The sequence below is a fragment of the Cervus elaphus genome, chromosome 7, assembly GCF_910594005.1.
Source record: "Cervus elaphus chromosome 7, mCerEla1.1, whole genome shotgun sequence".
In the NCBI taxonomy this organism is placed as follows: Eukaryota; Metazoa; Chordata; class Mammalia; order Artiodactyla; family Cervidae; genus Cervus; species Cervus elaphus.
In genome coordinates this window covers 21029917-21048306 of record NC_057821.1, presented here as the reverse complement: position 1 = coordinate 21048306, position 18390 = coordinate 21029917, and the positions used below count along the sequence as shown (strand labels likewise).

At 42.1% G+C, this 18390-nt stretch overlaps 1 protein-coding gene across 4 annotated transcripts in view; it reads left to right on the top strand.

Moving 5' to 3' along the window:
* The window catches only part of ADGRF5 (adhesion G protein-coupled receptor F5), a 108160-nt gene that overhangs the window by 37264 nt on the left and 52506 nt on the right, over positions 1–18390 (top strand). For all 4 annotated transcript variants that reach the window (XM_043907667.1, XM_043907669.1, XM_043907665.1 and 1 more), the window contains exon 2: positions 14956–15081. In XM_043907667.1, coding sequence (XP_043763602.1) covers positions 14980–15081 — 102 coding nt within the window. In that variant the 5' untranslated portion in view covers positions 14956–14979. The remainder of the gene's footprint in view (positions 1–14955; positions 15082–18390) is intronic.

Here is an 18390-nt window from a genome sequence, read left to right as displayed (position 1 = left end):
AGGTATTCTGTTCTGGAAAATAAAAGAAGATTAACTGAATAGATGGATGGATTTATAGATACATAAATGATAGCTAGCCAGCAAGATTAAGTAGTTGGCTCTAGGGAAATGGGGGGGACAGTGGGAGAGATTTCCTTTCTTAATGAATAATAGATGTATTTAACATGTGGGTTCACTTTCTATTTCTTTTAGCTTTCTGCAAAAAGGTGGCCTTTAATTTTTTCCTTCTGTTCATTATTACGAGACAAGTGAATAAGAAATAAAATACTATGAACAAATGAGTATGGGTCACGGAAAGAGAATTCGCAATGAAGTTACATGAGCAATGTCAGGTCTAAGAATAATCACAAAATACTTTTCAACTGCTATTAGGCATTTTCTTGCCCTTCCCAAGGTTTCTCTCCTCCAAACTAGAGGGCCAGTTGGCCCTGATTTTGGACATTCTCTGGTGCTTTCTTGACCATCTTGTTAAATTTGCTCATGTAGGTTCTTTCTCTGGGTATTTTGATGAATCATTTCACCCTACTGCATAGTGCTAGCCCCTGACAGAGACCTCCTTCTCCTTCAACTCACTCATCACAGGTAAAGCAGGTAGCTTGTTCCCATTTTATGAAATACAAAACTGAGAGGCTCAGAGGTTTTGTTGTTTGCTCAGCATCCCTCAATGAATCTTTGAGGGGCATTGGAATGAGAAGAAGCCCTGATCTCTGCCTTTCCAACCAAGAGGTTGACGACATGAGGGTGAAAATAGTGTAGAGTGGAGAATGAATGTGATTGGCTAGATTCTATCAGTTTTGGAGCAACACGGGTTCCCAGTTGTGCTGGAAGTCTGTAGGTAGATTCAGCTATTGCCTGGTCCAGATTTGAGCACATTCTAACACCTGCCGTTTATTGGCATCACCTTCAGCAACTTAGCAAAAGAAAACGGTGCCCAGACACTTCCCTGGAACAACTGAGTGAGAATCTCTAGGGAAATCTCATGCTGTTTTGCTCGGTTGGTTTTGTTTGTGAATCTCCAAAGTGATTCTTTTATGCAGCGAGGGTTGAGAACCACTGAGTCCAAACCATAAGAGACAAAGTCTAAATAGTGAAGCAGAAGTAATACTGCTTTAGGTTGCCCAGAAGTTGGGGCCAGAAGTGCCAGCAGGGGTGAGCATCCTGTTTTAGGATCCTGGCTGAGGCTGTTTATGAGTGGAACGCCGCCCCCCCCCCCCCACCGCCCACATCTGCAGGTGAGAATGAGGAGACAACTTCAGCTCCCCAGACATGGCCCTACCTTTTGAGTTTCAACTGAAACAACCCCACTGGCTTCCATGCAGAGTCACTGGCTCCCTGTTACTTGCAGAGTTTACAGAATCTGATGAAATGTTCTAGGTAAACAGGATGTGTTCTTCTGCTGCCAAATGACTATGGGTGGGAGGGGGTCATCCTTTTATTCAATGTCACTTTAACATGTGTCTCAATTCCCAGAAAAAGAAATACTAGTTATCTTTTGCCTGATCTGCCACTTTCTGGATTGATCTATACAGATGGATAGAAAATAAGTCAGAGTTGGGTTTTTGTTGTTGTTTTTCAGAGCTTTTTTTAAAATCAGAATATGTGCCCCTAGAAAACTTCCCTGCCAACATTCCTCATAGAGTCCAAATTAGTATCGCTCATCGTTGTAATCTCTGTCTCTAGGTGGGGCCCTCTCAGGCTCAGTTTCCCCCACGTCAGGGGGCTTCAACCCAGAGTAGGTGCTTTAGGAAGGCTTGTTGAGTTAAGTATCTGTGTTCACTATGGGGACGCTAAGAATTCACACGACTCAGCATTTCAACTCACATTGCCTGATTCTGGGGATGATGGTTAAAATAACTGGAATCTTGCCTGTTTCCTAGAAGATAATCACAAAAGTGAAACCTTTAAAGTCACAGCTTAGTAGAAGCATCTATACTGAGAGATGTGCAAAGAGCTGTGGAATTACAAAGACAGAGAATCTTTTCCTTTAATCGGTTTGTACTCATAACAGGAGGCAAAGCACTGGCCCTGGGGATTTTAATAATAACAGGTAATGTTTACTGAGTACTTATTTTGTGCTAGGCACTGTGTTCAGTACTTTACAGAGGTGGTTAAGTCATGTAGTTATTTCAATAATCCCATGCCTCAGGTTCTATTATAATACCTAATTTATAGACAAAAGGACACACAATTTTAACTAAGTTGCCCGAGGCACAGAAAGCTGGCAAGTAGGCAGTCTGACCAGTCCATATGTCTAATAACTATGCTGTGCTACAGAAACCACAATAGAGCTACAGAAAAATACACTTGCCAGGGCCAGAGAAGTAGCCAGGAAGGGAAGTGCAGTGTATTCCAAAGAAAGGGTAAGACTTCAGATTTAGCAACAGAGTTGGCTATTACTGTGTGACTTGGGGTTTGTGATTTAATTTACCCAAGTTTCAGTTTCTTCGTCGGTAAAATGGAGATACTGATAGTTCTAACAATGCAGAGCTTTGGGATTAAAATGAGCCTGGCACATGCAGGTACACCGCTTAGTCTAATGCCCGGCGTATAGCTGGTGGTGGGGGTTTAGTCACTAAGTCGTGTCTGACTCTTGCGACCCCATGGGCTGTAGCCCACCAGGCTCCTCTGTCCATGGGATTTTCCAGGCAAGAATACTGGAGTGGATTGCCATTTCCTTCTCCAGGGGATCTACCCGACCCAGGAATTGAACCAGGTCTCCTGCATTGCAGGCAGATTCTTTACCGACTGAGCTATGAGGGAAGCCCAACATATAGCTAAAGTTTGATAAATGATAGCAATTACTGTTGCTACTAAGGGAGTACAAAAGACCTGAAATAGTGAGTAAATCTCAGAAGGGAGAAATGAGGCATTTCAGGTTGCCAAGAATAGTGTGAGAAGAAGTTAAGAGGTAGCAATCTCTTCAACCAATACTTACTGTTAATATTTATGACACATTTTGCGAAAGAAGGTACAATAAATGCTTGTGAGTAGGTCAGCCAGCCAGTTCTGTCTCCAAGTGTTACAGAAGAAAACTGTATCAGAGCTGGGTGTACATTCAGTTGTGGTAACCATGCTTGCCAGGTGAATTAGCCCAGATTTCCTCTGAGCATTTGAGAATGTTTAGAGTATCTGACGATGGTATAGTAGCAATATATAACAAATAGTGTCCTAGGCAAGTGAATCGGCAAGTGGTATTGGATATTGGACAGGGAGGGAAAGAAGAAGGCTCAGGAGATTGCTGCAGTCATTCTGGTGCTAATGATTCTGAGGAGGTGATAACATCCACACCAATATGGCGGCCGAGGGAGAAAACACAGGCGTTGGAGATATTCACAAGACTGAGCGAATGGCTGAATTGCTCCTCCCATTCCTGCCCTCAAGGCTTGTGACCCAGAATACCCGTGGAGTTGTGAGCTTGGGAACCTGGAGAAAGAAGCCAGCAGTTTGTAAATCTGGAAAGAGATGGGTTAGGAGAGAAGAGACGCATTAGTTCTGGATGAGCTGAATTTAGACCCAGGTGGAAATAGTGCATTTGGGAAGATGTTCCTAATACTTAGAAAAGTGACTAAGATGGAAATAAAGTTTGGGGAATTCTCATATAAATGGATAATTAAAGCTGTAGACATGGACAAGCTTCCTAAGAGTGTCAAGAGAGATCAACCAAGGACCCAGGGGAGGTTTGAAAGCCCACACTCAGATGGTGTAGGATGAGGAGGACGGAAACATAGGAGGAGGGAAAGGAGAAAAGGCTGCAGTGAAGAGAACCCTCCAAAGTGAAGTGAAGGAGAAAAAGGCACAAAGGAAGAGCAGCTAAGTGTTGTCAGAAACCAACAAGAAACTAGGAAGGATGAGGATTAGTGAAGAATATCACACTTTAGAAAATGCTTTTCATGATGAGATGAGGACAAAAGTCAGACTATCCAGATGAAGAAAATCTTGGAATGGCCATGACTTCCCAGCGTGCTATATTGGGGGGAGGGGATTTTAATCTGTAATATTTAATTAATATGTAATATTTAATCCATAAATTTTAATCTGTAATTTTTTTTCATTTTAAGTAGCACACACACATCTTTTCTTCAAAAGAGGCAAATAATTATTTTTATTGAAGTATAGTTGGCTTACAATGCTGTGTTAGTTTTTGTTGTAGAGCAAAATGATTCAGTTATACATATATATATTCTTTTTCATATTCTTTTTCATTATAAGTTATTACAAGTTATTGAATATAGTTCCCTGTCATCCACTATTCTTAAATTCTAACAAAACGCCTAGGGAGGAAAATAGAAGTTTAAGAGAAGTGAAGTCATTGGCCAAGGACCCCATGCCTGATGTCAGGGAGATGGAGGAACTGGGAGGTGGGAAGGGAGAGAATACAAAGATCTAAGAGGGTCTGGTCAATTACTAAAATGTTGGAATAGTTTAAACCACATGGTAAAGAAATAAGTGCTCCCCTGGGGCTGCTGGAGGGTCTGGAGTGTCGCCTCCAGTCTCTGCCTCCATCACTCGGTCGCTTGTCTTGGGCCCTTGGGCCCAGGGCCTCTGTTCTTGCAGTGACCAGAGACTGCCCTGATTGGCCCACTATTGTTGCTATTGGAAGACTCAGTATTATTTCAGATCTTACCTCATAAAGAGTAAGACCACAGAACTGTAAGGCTTGGACCCACGCCCAAGCCCTCGGAGTCTCACAGCCAACCCCAGGGCCACCCTCCATGGCAGCTGAAAAACACCTCAGGCATTGTCTTGCCAGGGCTTAGGAAAACCCCTCCACGTGGTAAATGGAAGTACCAAGATGGCTGAGACAAGAACAGAGTTAGGAGCTTACTGGTTTCATGGAGATGGCAATCTCCTGTTCAAAGGTTTCTTGGAGATGGCAATCTCCTGTTGTAAAATCCTCCAGTGATTTACAACAAGAAGGATGAAAGGTTATCAATGCTGCACACATGTGCAGTGTGTTTTGGAAAACTTGACCCCATTGTGTACAAACAAATGTTCCTCTGTAATCTGATAGGACTGAGTTACCCTGACACAATGCTTCTCCTGAACCTTATTTTAAGGCAAAGGAAAACGAAACAGGAAAAAAAATTTTTTCAAGGCAGTTCTTTTATTGGTATTGTGTTTCGTGTTTGTGTTAAATAAATATTTGGTTTATAGTTCTGCATATGCAAGGGAGATTCATCTCATTAGATAAGGTCAGCAAAGGCAAGTCATCACCTCTTGCTGTTGAAAACACAGATTTGTGAAGGCTGGCTGTTAGAGAGTCCTTGAGGGTTTTTAATCTGCACTTCTGCACTCCAGGAGGGAGGTTTTGATGCCATCCTGTCTTTATTGTCGTCCTGAGCAAAGAACAATATTCTCTTTGCTCAGTCACTAATCGTGTCCGACTCTTCGCGACCCCATGGACTATAACCCACCACACTCCTCTGTCTGTGGGATTTTCCAGGCAAGAACATTGGAGTGGGTTGCCATTTTCTTCTCCAGGGGATCTTCCTGACCCAGGGATCAAACTCGTGTCTCCTGCATCTCCTACATCTGCAAGTGGATTCTTTACCAGCTGAGCCACCTGGGAAGCCCATGTGTGCGTGCTAATTCTCTAATGTGTGTGTGCTTCAGTCATGTCTGACTCTGCGACCCCATTGACTGTAGCCTACCAGGCTCCTATGTCCCTGGGATTCTATAGGCAAGAATACTGAAATGGATTGCCATGCCCTCCTCCAGGGTATCTTTCCAACCCAGGGATTAAACCCAAGTGTCTTGTGTATCCTGCATTGTCAGGCAAGTTTTTTTTTTCTGTCACTAGCACCACCTGGGAAGTCCATAAAAAATAATAATCTCAGTCAAATGTTCAATGAAAGTCCTGAAATTTGCTCCTACCATCCATCATCTGCATTAAGAGGAATTCTTCTTTGAATTATTCTCTAATAGTAGAATAATATATATGCATATTTATTTTTAGTCTCTCATCTAGTCTCTATTTTGATCAGAAGTACATGACTCAGGCATGTATATATGTGTGTATATATATAGGGAACAAAACATAGGAAGATATATCTTTGGCTTCTTTCAATAAATACAATAACCTGCTCAGTTAGTCAGACGCAGGTCAAGATGCACAGCTTGCCTTGTTAGTGTCTTAGCATACAATTCAATTCTTCTTTTATTAAAAAGAAAGCCACGTATATAGCATCACCTTCTGTTCATGATCTGAAACCAGGAAGTAGAGATATGGGAAGAATTACCGCTCTTTCTCTTCTACTTTTTAATGAGATTTCTTGTGTTTTATGTACCTGACCTCCCATTTATAGCTGAACAAAGCAGAGAATCTCCAACCAGGATGTAGTCATTTTCCTGAGCACTGAAGGGTGGTTAGAACTGAATATGCAGTGATCACGTTGAGGCAAAGGGGCAGGAAAAAAATGGAGATTAAGAAACCAAGTAAATCACAGGATTACTTTTGGTTTTGCCAAACAGTAAAAAGTGGTTTGACCAAATAATTACTCTTATGTCTCAAAGATTAATTTTCATATTTTTACCTCTGCATGAACAATGAAAAATCTCTTGCATTATTTTATTTATTTATTTTACTTATTATTTAATTATCAACAATCCATTTTGCAAACGAGTAAGCCAAGTTTCAGAAAGGCTAAAAAAGAAACTTTCAATTCAGGTTCATATCTGAAGGAAAGGTCCCTGCTTCTCTATTCACTATTGCCTGTGGGGCTGGTGAGTCGGTGAATAAAACATCAACTGTGAAGGTTTGACCATAGTGTTTTTCTTTTAATGTTTATTTAAGTATCTGCTTGCATTTTCTGCCCCCCTCTATTTTTTCATAGTCTTTTTGTTGCTGTTGTTTTATTTTTATTTATTTATTTATCTTTAGGACATGCTATGTGGCATGTGAAATCTTAGTTTCCCAGCCAATTATCAAACCCCTGTCCCCTGCTTTGGGAGCTCAGAGTCTTAACCACTGGACTGCCAGGGAAGTCCCAGACTATAGTCTTAATTTTAAAAAGTAAAACTACTCCTAGCTCAAGATTTGTCTTGCACTATTTTAAATGATGAAAAAGTTACCAGCTTCAGTCGTGAAAATGTGATAGATGCCTATTACATATGCCAGATCTGAAAAATAAGAACCAGGTCGTGGAGGGCCTCCAGCATCAGCAAAGACCATTGCCTTTGTTCTGGAAGCAGTGGAGAGCTGAACAGAGGTAACAGGTGTGAAGAGTGCTTGCAGAAGGTCAATCTTGTATTTATGAAGATGGTAGGGTAGAGAGGAAAGAAGGGAAGCCATCACGGTGATGCCTGTGTGGGGCAGTGAAGACCTAGCTAGCATAGTCAACCAGAGGTGGAGTAGACAAATGCAAGAGATAGCTATGATTAGGCTTAGAAACCTAAGTGAGGCTACAATGGATTTGAAATAACTGTGAGAAATTTTAGACTCTTTGAACAGCAATGGGACCATCAGAGTCCACATCTTTCACCTCAATTTTGAAATCACCAAGGGCCATCAACTCCCTGGCTTTGCCAAAAAGAAAATTGAGATGCGGAGAAGTGAGGTGATTTGCCCCAGATCATGAACAAATCACTAGCAAGGTGAGGTTGGAACTCAGTTGCCTGGACTAGGGTTCACACAGAGAAAGCTTTTCATTTATTCTTGTTGATAACCCCCCCAAGAAGATCTCTAACCCAAATGGTACCTTTTCCCCAAAGGAATAGATGGCCAAGTTTATAATTTTGTCACTACTACGTATCAGCTGTTTGACCTTGGTGAGTTACTCACCTTCTAACCTTCCATTTCCATATTTGAATATGGAATAATTAAGGATAGTTTAGTGATACTATAGGATTAATTGAGAGGGTTAAATGACATAATTCTTGAAGAGAGCTTCTATGCCACTTATAGCATTAGGCCTGAAACAGATGTAATAGCACTATGAATACTGAAATAGCTCTATGCCTGAAACAGATCTAATATCAGCGATCTGTAACCACCATCATCACCATTACCATCATCATCTTTGCTGATAATTGTTCTCCACCATTATACGACAAGTGACTTGTCTGACTATAGGACAATATAGTTGTCCTATATTGTCCACTATAGGACAATATTATTATCCAGAATTTTAAAAATCCTTAATTAATCTCTTCCATCCTAACTCAGCTCCCAGCTGCCTATGAGACACACAGCCCTTGCCAGGTCTTCGTTTTGTCATCTAAAAAAATTAGACGTGTGTGTGTGTGTGTGTGTAGAGGGCAGGCGCTAGTGTTTGAACTAAAGGCAAATTCTTTTTCTTTTTTTCTTAGCAAATCATTTTCTTTAAATTTATTTTTAACTGGAGGATAATTACTTTACAATGTTGTGCTGGTTTCTGCCATACAACAATGTGAATCAGCTGTATGTATACATATATCCCCTCCTTCTTGAGCCCCCCTCTACTAACACCCCACCCCACTCCTCTAGGTCATCACAGAGCACCAGCCTGAGCTCCCTGTGTTATACACACGTCCCACTAGCTATCTAGTCAATGCTGCTCTCTCAATTCATCCCACCCCTTCCTTCCCCCACTGTGTCCACAAGTCTCTTCTCTACCTCTGCATAAAGATTAATTCTAATTTGTCTTTCAGTTTTAACTGTGTATGTTTTATGCTGTATCCAGAAACACCAATAATCCATTTTTTTTATTTTCATAAAAACACTCACAGAATAAATAATAAATATTGGGTAGCAGACCAGAGGGCCAGACTCACACTTTTTGGGTGATAAAAAATAAAAAGAGGTATCATTTTTATTGAATTCTGTATTAGTTTTCTCAGGGTGCCATAATAAAGACCTGCAGACAACAGAAATTTATTTTCTCACAATTCTGGAGCTCGGAGGTCAGAAATCAAGGTGTCAGCAGAGTTGGTTTTTTCAGAGGCCTCTCTCCTTGGCTTGGAGATGCTGCCTTCCTCTGGTGTCTTCACGTGGTTCTCCCTCTGTGTGGGTCTGTGTCTTAATCTCCTCTTCTTATAAGATCACTGTTCATCACTTCTCCACCTTTGATCTTGATCTTATATTAAGATCAAGTATAGTATCTGTTCTTATAAGGTCACTGGTCATATTGGATCAGGGCCCCAGCCATATGACCTCATTTTAACTTAATGACCTCATTAAAGACCCGGTTTCCAAATGAGGTCACATTCTGAGCTGCTGGGGGCTGGAATTCAACATATTAATTTTGGAGGGCACAACTCAGACCTTAACAAATTCAACCATAACCAGGCTTTTTCGACCTTCATGGGCAAAAGTCTCTAATCTCCACAGCAATGCTGCAAGGCCAGTACTGTGATCCCCATTACTCACACCAGGAAACGGAGCCTCTACGGGGTTAAGTGTCTCACCCACAATTAATAAGTGGTGAAGCTGGAATCAGAACAAGGCCAGTTTTGCATCAAAGCTGGTGTTCTTTCCACTGTAGTCTATTACAGGAAAGAGGGAATCACTGGGGCCCTAAAGCTATTACATTCATTTTTTTTCCAAGGCAGAGCAGAAAATAGCTCTGCCTTCCCTTGTTGATGGTGACTGTTCAGAAGAACAATGTGCTCTCGGGGATGGTGACCGAGCCTCCATCACAGTGGTTGGACAAGCTACCCTTGGCAACGTCCACGAAGGGCCCAGGGGACAGCTAAACATCACCCTTTGGGATGCTTTGTTCCCTTTAAACAGGGACAAGGCTCTCCACTATGGTCTTCTCCTTTGCCTGAAATTCTCTTTTCTTTCCCCTATCACATGTTTAAGCATTGCCAATCCTTCAGGGTCTGGTCAGTGACCCTGGTCACTCCAAAATCCACCCAACTCCCCCAGGCCAACTTCTTCTAGTCATCTTATTACTTCACACTGCAGCTCACTTTCCCCACCAGGCTCATCTGTCCATGGAATTCTCCAAGCAAGAATACTAGAGTGGGTTGCCATTCCCATTTCCAGGGGATCTTCCTGATCCAGGGATTGAAGCCAGGTCTCCTGCATTGCAGGCAGTTTCTTTACTGACTGAGCCACCAGTGAAGCCCCGGAGACAGGCCAAAATGGGGGCAATTCTTACTGTTATTTACTAGCTGGGCAACCTGAATAAGTATGGTAACCTCTCTGAAAGCCTTCATTTTCTCATTCATGAGTTAGGAAGAAATACCTACCTCCTAGGCCTTATTGTGAGGCAAATTAAGCAAATGAACATATTAATAATTACACTTAGGGCAATGTTTGGTACCTAGCAGACATTTAGTAAATAGCATCTTTTAAGCTCACATTTTTCTTTCAGTCTCTGTTTCATGCCTTCCTGATAAAATTGAGAGCTTTTTTGAGACAAGAACCATGACTTATTTCACTTCGTGCATGCTTAGCACGATTTTAGGCCTATGGAATGTTCTCTGTTGTGTTGTAACTGTGCACCACATTTGATACTATGGGAGATATATGACACAACCTCAGATAACAGCCTTGGCTGCTGAATTGCATCAAAAACTGTTGGGTAGATCACTTCTGAGTCTATATGAATCCATTCGTTCATCCATCATTGCATCCCCACTAAGATTCTATTTCGATGTAGCTTCTTTAGTGGAGAGAGGACTATAGGCTTGTGGTAGAAAGTGCCAGGAGTGTGGCTAGGGCAATGGGATGCTGAAAGCATGGACCTGCAGACCTCAAACCTCCCTCTGCATCAGAAACAGCTGGGGCGGATACAGCCACCCCCTCACTCCTGCCCCCACCAGAAATGCTAATTCAGTTGATCTAGCATGATGTTAAAACAACAAACAAATGAAGAGAGGAAACAAAGAAATTCCCCAGGTGCTTATTCTGATGCGCAGCCAGGGATAAGAGCCATTTAAGCAGATGATGCTCAAATACTCCGGGGAGCTTCCTTCCAGGGTGGTGCTACCCAGGGTGATGTTAAGGGGAGGAGTTGTGCTTGGACCCGAGCCAGGAGCAGAGACCTGAAGTGGAGGAAGGAGTAGGCACCTGGGCAGAGGGTCATCAAATGTGGGCTTTCTTTTACCTCCTGCCTTCTTTCTCCCCAGGAGGAGCCAAGGAGAGGATTAAGGCTGGGGTCCCCAGGGAAGAGGGGCTGAGGATACCTGAGAGCACAGGAGGGCAGAGCTGTGTAGAGCTTAGGAAATCATTTCCAGAGCAAGCCTCACTATTACCCTCTATATACCAAGCTTGGAATCACAACTTAATGATGACATTGGGTCATCAGACCTCACAGATGTGGCCATTTCATGAACAGTCCTCTTAACTTGCAAGGTGTACAACCCCCTTGACTTCTCCCCTTCAATCAAAATTGGGCTGCTCAGGGCTGATGAAGGGATTGAGACCAGTTCATTTGAAGCCCTGGTTGTTTAGAAGATTTGGGAGAACAGTTCCCTGATGTGTTTTAGGTCAGTTTCACAATGAATGTTCCTGGTGCATAATCCCTCTGAGAGAGAATGTGGTTTAGACTGTTTCAAGTAATCTAGACCTTTGTCCTTCAAGAGCAGTAATGCTGAGAATCACCGCCACTTCTTCCCGGCATATGATGTCAGGGTGCTTGTTTTCCCTCCCCCTATCTTCTAACTTCACAGACAGGAAAATAGAGTCTGAGGAACCAGGAAGTTGCTCATCCATCACAAGGTTACTGCTGAGCATGAGGTCATATCTCTCAGCTTTTTCTAAGACACAGCAGGCTCATATAGGTTGGTGAGTTTTAGTAGACAGTGTCCAGCACTTATAATTTCAAAGGATAAAGAAATTGGGAATGACATAAGATAATTCTCTTTTTCTGTCTCTGCTTGTCCCTGAGTTTTTTAGTTGTTGTCTGCCATTTACGCTGGAGAAGGAAATACTAACCCACTCCAGTATGCTTGCCTGGAAAATCCCATGGACAGCAGAGCCTGGTGGGCTTTAGTCCATGGTGTCTTGAAGAGTCGGATGTGACTAAGTGACTGAGCACATTTATTCTAGGAATTTGGAATAAATAGGAACGTCTTGGGGATTTACAAAAAAAGAGGGAATCCTACTCAAGATATGTCACCTTGATAGTGGAATTCTACTCTGGGCTTTTTGTTGTATGGATTGGGAATTTTTTCCCCCGTTAGCCAAGTTAAACAGCCTCCACTAGCTTCCTCACTGATAAAAACAGCTGCAGGGTTACTGAGACATTATTGATGTAGGTGAGAAAAGTTCATCCTCAGAACTCCTCCCAAACATAGCAGGAACCCTGAAAGCGGGACTGAGTTTCAGCTGGTATGCTTGTTCATATGAGTCAGGCTCATGCCTTACTGGTTGTCAAATATTTTTAATATTACCTCTCTCTCAAAACAATGGCCTTCTTCCTTTAAGTGGAGGACCTTACCTTTACCCTTATTATGTAACTGATGACTCTATGTGGCTGTTATCTTTTTTTCTGCATCCAGAGAATACCCCCTTCCCCACAGTGTGGTTCTTTCTATAACTGTATTTCTGTTGAATTGTGATTCTGTGGCTACAAAATAGGTCAACAGAGAAAAAGATGTCAATTTAATCAAGAACTATGTCCAAGGAAGGTGGGGGAAGTTGGGGACAACAGAAAGCATTGGCCAGTGGTTATTATACAAAAGGACCAGACATGACCATTGGTGGGGGAGTGTGACCATTTGGTCATTATCATGACCAAGGTAATCCTTGCTAGCTGACAAAGGCCAGTATTACAAAGTGATGAAAAGATGTGCAGTCAACTCAAATCCCTTTAATACCTGAGTCCCTTCCTGGCTCTCAAGTATTAAGGGAGACTCATTAACTATTCAGCTACTAACTTTTCTCTTCTGATTAACTGCTTCAAAATGGAGCCAGTTAGTACAGGCAGAAAGTGGATGCCTAAAAAGATTACATTGCCTCTGAAATACCTGATTCATCCCCCAGACAGTTGTTACTCCCAGGCTAAATCAGCCTGCTCCACACCCACCAAAGCCTACTGCTTTTCAACAAAGAATGAGTTGCTCTGTTTTCCCTATGGTAGATGCATCTGGCCTTAAATATCTATTCCTGTAACCTAAATTGCGAAGCATTTTCCAAAAGCCATTGAGTTGCAGAATTTAAAAAATGTATTTCATTGCCAGATCTGCAAATTGGGTCAGTTTTCCAGGGCCTTACGCTTCCTTCTTTCCCACTGGGGAAGAGGAAAAGGAGGCAGCCAACAACTGGTGCTTGAAACACGAGCCTTGCTGGCGTGGGAGTCTTGGCTGTCTCTCTGCGTGCCATCCTGGCCAAGTCCTCTGATGCTCCTGGCAATGCCTGGACCAGTGCCTGCCCTTCCTGATGGACCAATGCCTGCCCTCTGGATTCCACTGTCAGGGTGGTTCCACTGCAGCTGGCATCCCTGAAGCTCTGCATGGCTTTTAATCACATTTGAGCCTCAGAAAAGTCTGTGAGGGAATTAGAGGAGGTCTAAGTATCCCCATTTCATAGACGGATAAACTGGATTCAGAGAAGACAAGTGACTTATTCAAGGATACAACTAGATTAGGTTTTTTTTTTCTGTAATTTTGTTTATTTATTTATGGCTCTGCTGGGCTTCACTGCTGTATGGGCTTTTCTCTAGTTGTGGTGAGTGGGGCTACTCTTTAGTCGCAGCGTACTGACTTCTCATTGTGTGGCTTCTCTTGTTGCAGAGCATGGGCTTCGGTAGTTGCGGTTCGTGGGCTCAGTAGTTGTGACTTCCAGGCTCTAGAGCACCAGCTCAATAGTTGTCCACAGGCTTAGTTGCTCTGTGCCATGTGCGATCTTCCTGGACCAGGGATCAAACCCGTGTCTCCTGCACTTGGCAGCTGGATTCTTTACCCCTGAGCCACCAGGGAAGCCCCAGATGCAATTAGTTTGGTTCCTATCTCCTGTCCCTTTGTCAAGTATTCTTTTCACAAAAATATGGGTTTTAAAAAGTCACTAAGGAAAGAAAAGTAGTTTGTCCTGGTCCCTAGACCCATAGGATCTGGGATTATTTCATGTGATTCTCTACTTTTCAAATGCAACCGTGATTAATCTGGTCATCTGAAAAACCTTTGTTTTTATTACCAGCGTTGTAAAGAGATAACAATCAAGAGTCAATGTATGATATATTATCTATTAATATTCTATGTTATATACCCTAAAAGTCTCTAAAATATACCTTGTATTTTTGTGGCCAGTTCCAGAATTTTTCATACTAATAGGCCGTAGCCCATTAACATGGGTCTTTAAGTCAATTTAGGGGCCTTCCTGGTGACTCAGTAGTAAAGAATCCACCTGCAATACAGGAGATGTGAGTTCGATCCCAGGGTCAAGAATATCCCCTGGAGAAGGGAATGGCAACCCATTCCAGTATTCTTGCCTGGGAAATCCCATGGACAGAGAAGCATGGCGGGCTTTAGACCATGGAGTTGCAGAAGAGTCAGACAGGACTTAGCGATGAAACACACACACAAAAGTCAGTTTAATAGATTGTTGCCAGGCTTAAAAGAAGACATAGGGTAAGAGAATAGAAACAGAATTGAAAACATCTTAGTATGTTGCATGTAGCTAAGGAAACTACTGTTCTCTGAATCCTTTTGTTCATGTGTACTGAACCATAAGGTTAAAAGTATTTCATACTGAGTAGTCTTTCCTCTTTCTCCTTTCTCTTTCCTCTTCTCTCTCCTTCTCTCTGTCTCTAGGAAAGTTACCTAAAGATCTGCTACTTTTGTCCCGTTTGCAGGTACCATTCCTGGTCTTCCCCAGCCACCATCTTTCCTGACATTATCCTTTCATCACCCCAGGGTCTGGAGTGGACACTCTAGTTTTCTACAGTTGATGCCTTTAAGCTCTTTCCTTTCTCCCCTCCACTGAAAATGCCCATTTGCAGGGTGACTTTTGAGACAGCATTTCCTAGTCCTTTTCTAAGTTTGATAAACACACCACTCTGTCTCTAAACCATCTTATTTCCATTTCAGGCAAGGCAACTCAAACTTGAAGACATGAAGTCCCCAAGGAGAACCACTTTGTGCTTCGTGATTATCGCAATTTATTCTTCCCAAGCTACACTGAGTTTGAGTTTAGAGTCTATTGTTTATCATTCGGTGAGTAAATCCATGTCTGCTATATTTCCCTGTCACATTTTTTTCTGATTTCCTGGGAAAATCATCGACGGAAACTGCTTTACACAAATGTTCAGGGCCTTTGAGAACATGTCACAGATGGTGGGAGGGAGTGGTGGACCATAAATGGTATTCATTCGACAATACACCCCGGGTACCACACGTCATACTCTGGAATCAGTGGTGGTGTCAGGGGAACATTCCCCTGGCTTCCCTCCTTAATGAATTTTCCACTTCTAGGGTTGGAGCTTCACCCTATGAAACTGAAACCACCACCAATAAAGCAGATTTTGAGGACTGAACAGGATATGTGTCCTCAAAGGAATATGTTTTGTTTTTTTTTTTAACCAGGAGCATCAGACTAAAACACATTTCAAAAGGTGTTAATTTGTGTCATGTTATAATCACAGGTTGATATAGTTGAAAGGGCCATGGGTTATCACCCAAGCTTTTGTAAAACAAATTAGCCAGGTTGTTTTGTCCTTGGGAACTTAATGGGAGTTTAGCTCACCCCCTTGTTCCTTGTGGGAATCATTGGGATCTTCTTTCCCTAGGCTACTCCATGTACCAGAGCCGGGCTTATTACTGGTAATGAAATCTCATGGGACAGATGTGATTCTCTCTGTGTCTCAGCATTTTCATCTATAAATAATGAAAATAATAGTATTGATTTACTGATTGCTGTGAGAATTAAATTAGTTAATATTAACAAAATGCTTTAGACTAGTGCCTGACACATGTAAAAAGGCCTTATCTGTTTGCTATTATCATTTCTCTTCTTGTATTTTTTTTTCTACTGACTTTTTAAAAAGATATTTCAGGGCAACTTAGTTCATTCTGTCATGACTGTTAGAGTTTTTCATTGATAGATTTTAGCATCAGAAAATGTCTCTTCTTTTCCTGTTTGGATATTTTCAATTTTAATTCTCTGTCCTCTATTCCAGTTGTTGGTTCTGTTTTTGTGTTTGTGTTTGCTTGATCTCTACTCTTTATTTTTTGTGTAGCTTTTAATATATTCCTTTGCTTTACTGGTTCTTTTATAAACAATGCATGTTTGAGATTCTTTTCTTTTAATCTGTGGAGATGGAAATGGCAACCCACTCCAGTACTCTTGCTTGGAAAATCCCATGGATGGAGGAACCTGGTAGGCTACAGCCCATGAGGTCGCAAAGAGTTGGACATGACTGAGCAACTTCATTTTCTTTCTTTCTTTTAATCTGACTGTGATTGGGGAGTATAATTTATTCACATTTGGTGTCATTTAAAATTCTTGCTCTTAATTTCAGGATTTTTTTATGGGTTTATGCATTTCCTTCCTTTTTTTAGTTTTTGTATCTTTCTTTGTTTGACTTAGGTCTTGTCTTTTTATTTATTTCTCTCATGATTTGGGAAGTATACTTTGTGTGTCTCCTTCCAAATTGCAATATGCAGGATACAACCCTTGCAATTCTATGCAGCAGCTTTCTCTTGTAAACAGAGGATGGAAACATTACTTTTCCCGGGGATGTGCATGGTCAGCACAGAGGTCTACTTACCCCAAGCATATGGGGAGAAAGTCAGAGACTGACCTGATCTTAGCAATGGGGTCAGCCTTACCTCTGCTCCAGAGATTCCCAGCATTCCTGGCTACAGCAATGCCCTTCCACTGTGTCAGCTCTACCCTCTTGATCATCCATAACAAAGCTCCTCCATCAGCCTGGTGGACCAGGATATCTTCCTGGATATTCCCACCACCATCCTAAAGGGCCCCACTTTCCCCCTTTAGATCGACCTTCAAGATATAATATTTTCATCCAGTTCAGAGGCTGAACTGGCATCTCTCCATTGGAGAGATGCCCTTGAAACTGCCTTATCAGCTTATATGGCCCTAGGCTGCCACTCAGCTCCCACTTCTACTAATGTAATAGTAACATACAGTGATGATCTGTTACAAAAAATTGACCATTGTCACCATTTTTAAGTGTGCATTTCAGTAGCATTAAATATATTCACATTGTCGCACAATCAATCTGCAAAACCATCTTGCAAAACTGAAAGTCTGTATCCATTAAACAAAACTCCCTCAGCCCCCCACAGGACCCCAGCTCCTAGAACTCACTGTTCTACTTTCCAACTCCACAATTTTGATGACTCTTGAGTACCTCATACAAGTGGAATCAGGCAGTATTTGTCTTTTTGTGACTGGCTTATTCATTTAGCGTAAAGTCCTAAAAATGTATCTGTTGTATTAATAGTATGCATCAGAATTTCCTTCCTTTCTTAAGTCTGAACAAGGATCCATTGTATGTATATCCTACGTGTTGTTAATCTGTTTATCCATTAATGCACATTCGGGTTCCTCTCACCTCCTAGCTGCTGTGAACAATGCTGTTCTGAACATGGGGGTGCAAATACTGCATGACAGCCTCCTGAAGTGTGATTGATGATATAGCTTCTCACACTTCAACGTGTGCATGGATCCAGCTGGGAAACTTAAAGTGCAGATTTCAGCTCAGGAAGTCTGAGGGTGGGGCTCTGGGTGTTGCCTTCTGACTAGTTACTCTTGTTCCGGTCCCAGTGATCACACTGGAAGCAGCAAGGCTGCAGATTCTCAACGCTGGGATAAACCCTGAGTCCAAAGCTCGGCTCTAACGCTCACTAACTTCGGAAATTTCATCTCATTTTTTCGTCTCCCTGAACCTATTTTCTCACATAATATGAGAAATAAATAGTGTCTCATTCTTCAGCTTCTTCAGGATTACATGTTCTCAGATATACATGGCTTAGCATCATGACTGGCACACAGCAAATACATAAGATTTGGTGGTTATTTTTACTATTCTGGTACAAATAAACCTGGGTTCACACGCCCAGGAAGAAGATATTTTAACGGGATCCTTGCTGAGACAATTGAGGCAAAGATGCAAAACTGAGTGAGATCTGTAACTATTTATTTTTTGTCATCTGGCTCCCTGTTTTGTTTTTCCCACTTCTAAAAATGCCATCTCTCATTCCTGACTGTCTGTCTGCTCCCCCTTCAAGCTGCTCCCCACCCTCCCATTACTTGTAAAGTTCAACAAGTGGGGCATTTCCTGGAATCGGTGACCTTGTATCTTCTGACTGAAGCTTGGCAAACAGGAAATCCCTCCTGGACAGAGCTGATCATTGTCCTCCAATACCCATCTGGGTACCTTTCCGTGCACAGGCAGAGGCTCTGGTTTTTTTCTGAAATCGTACTCAGCATTGGGAGACCCTGGCAGGATCTGCGTGCAGCCTCATCGTCCCCCAAACTAGGGTGACATGAGACTCAGG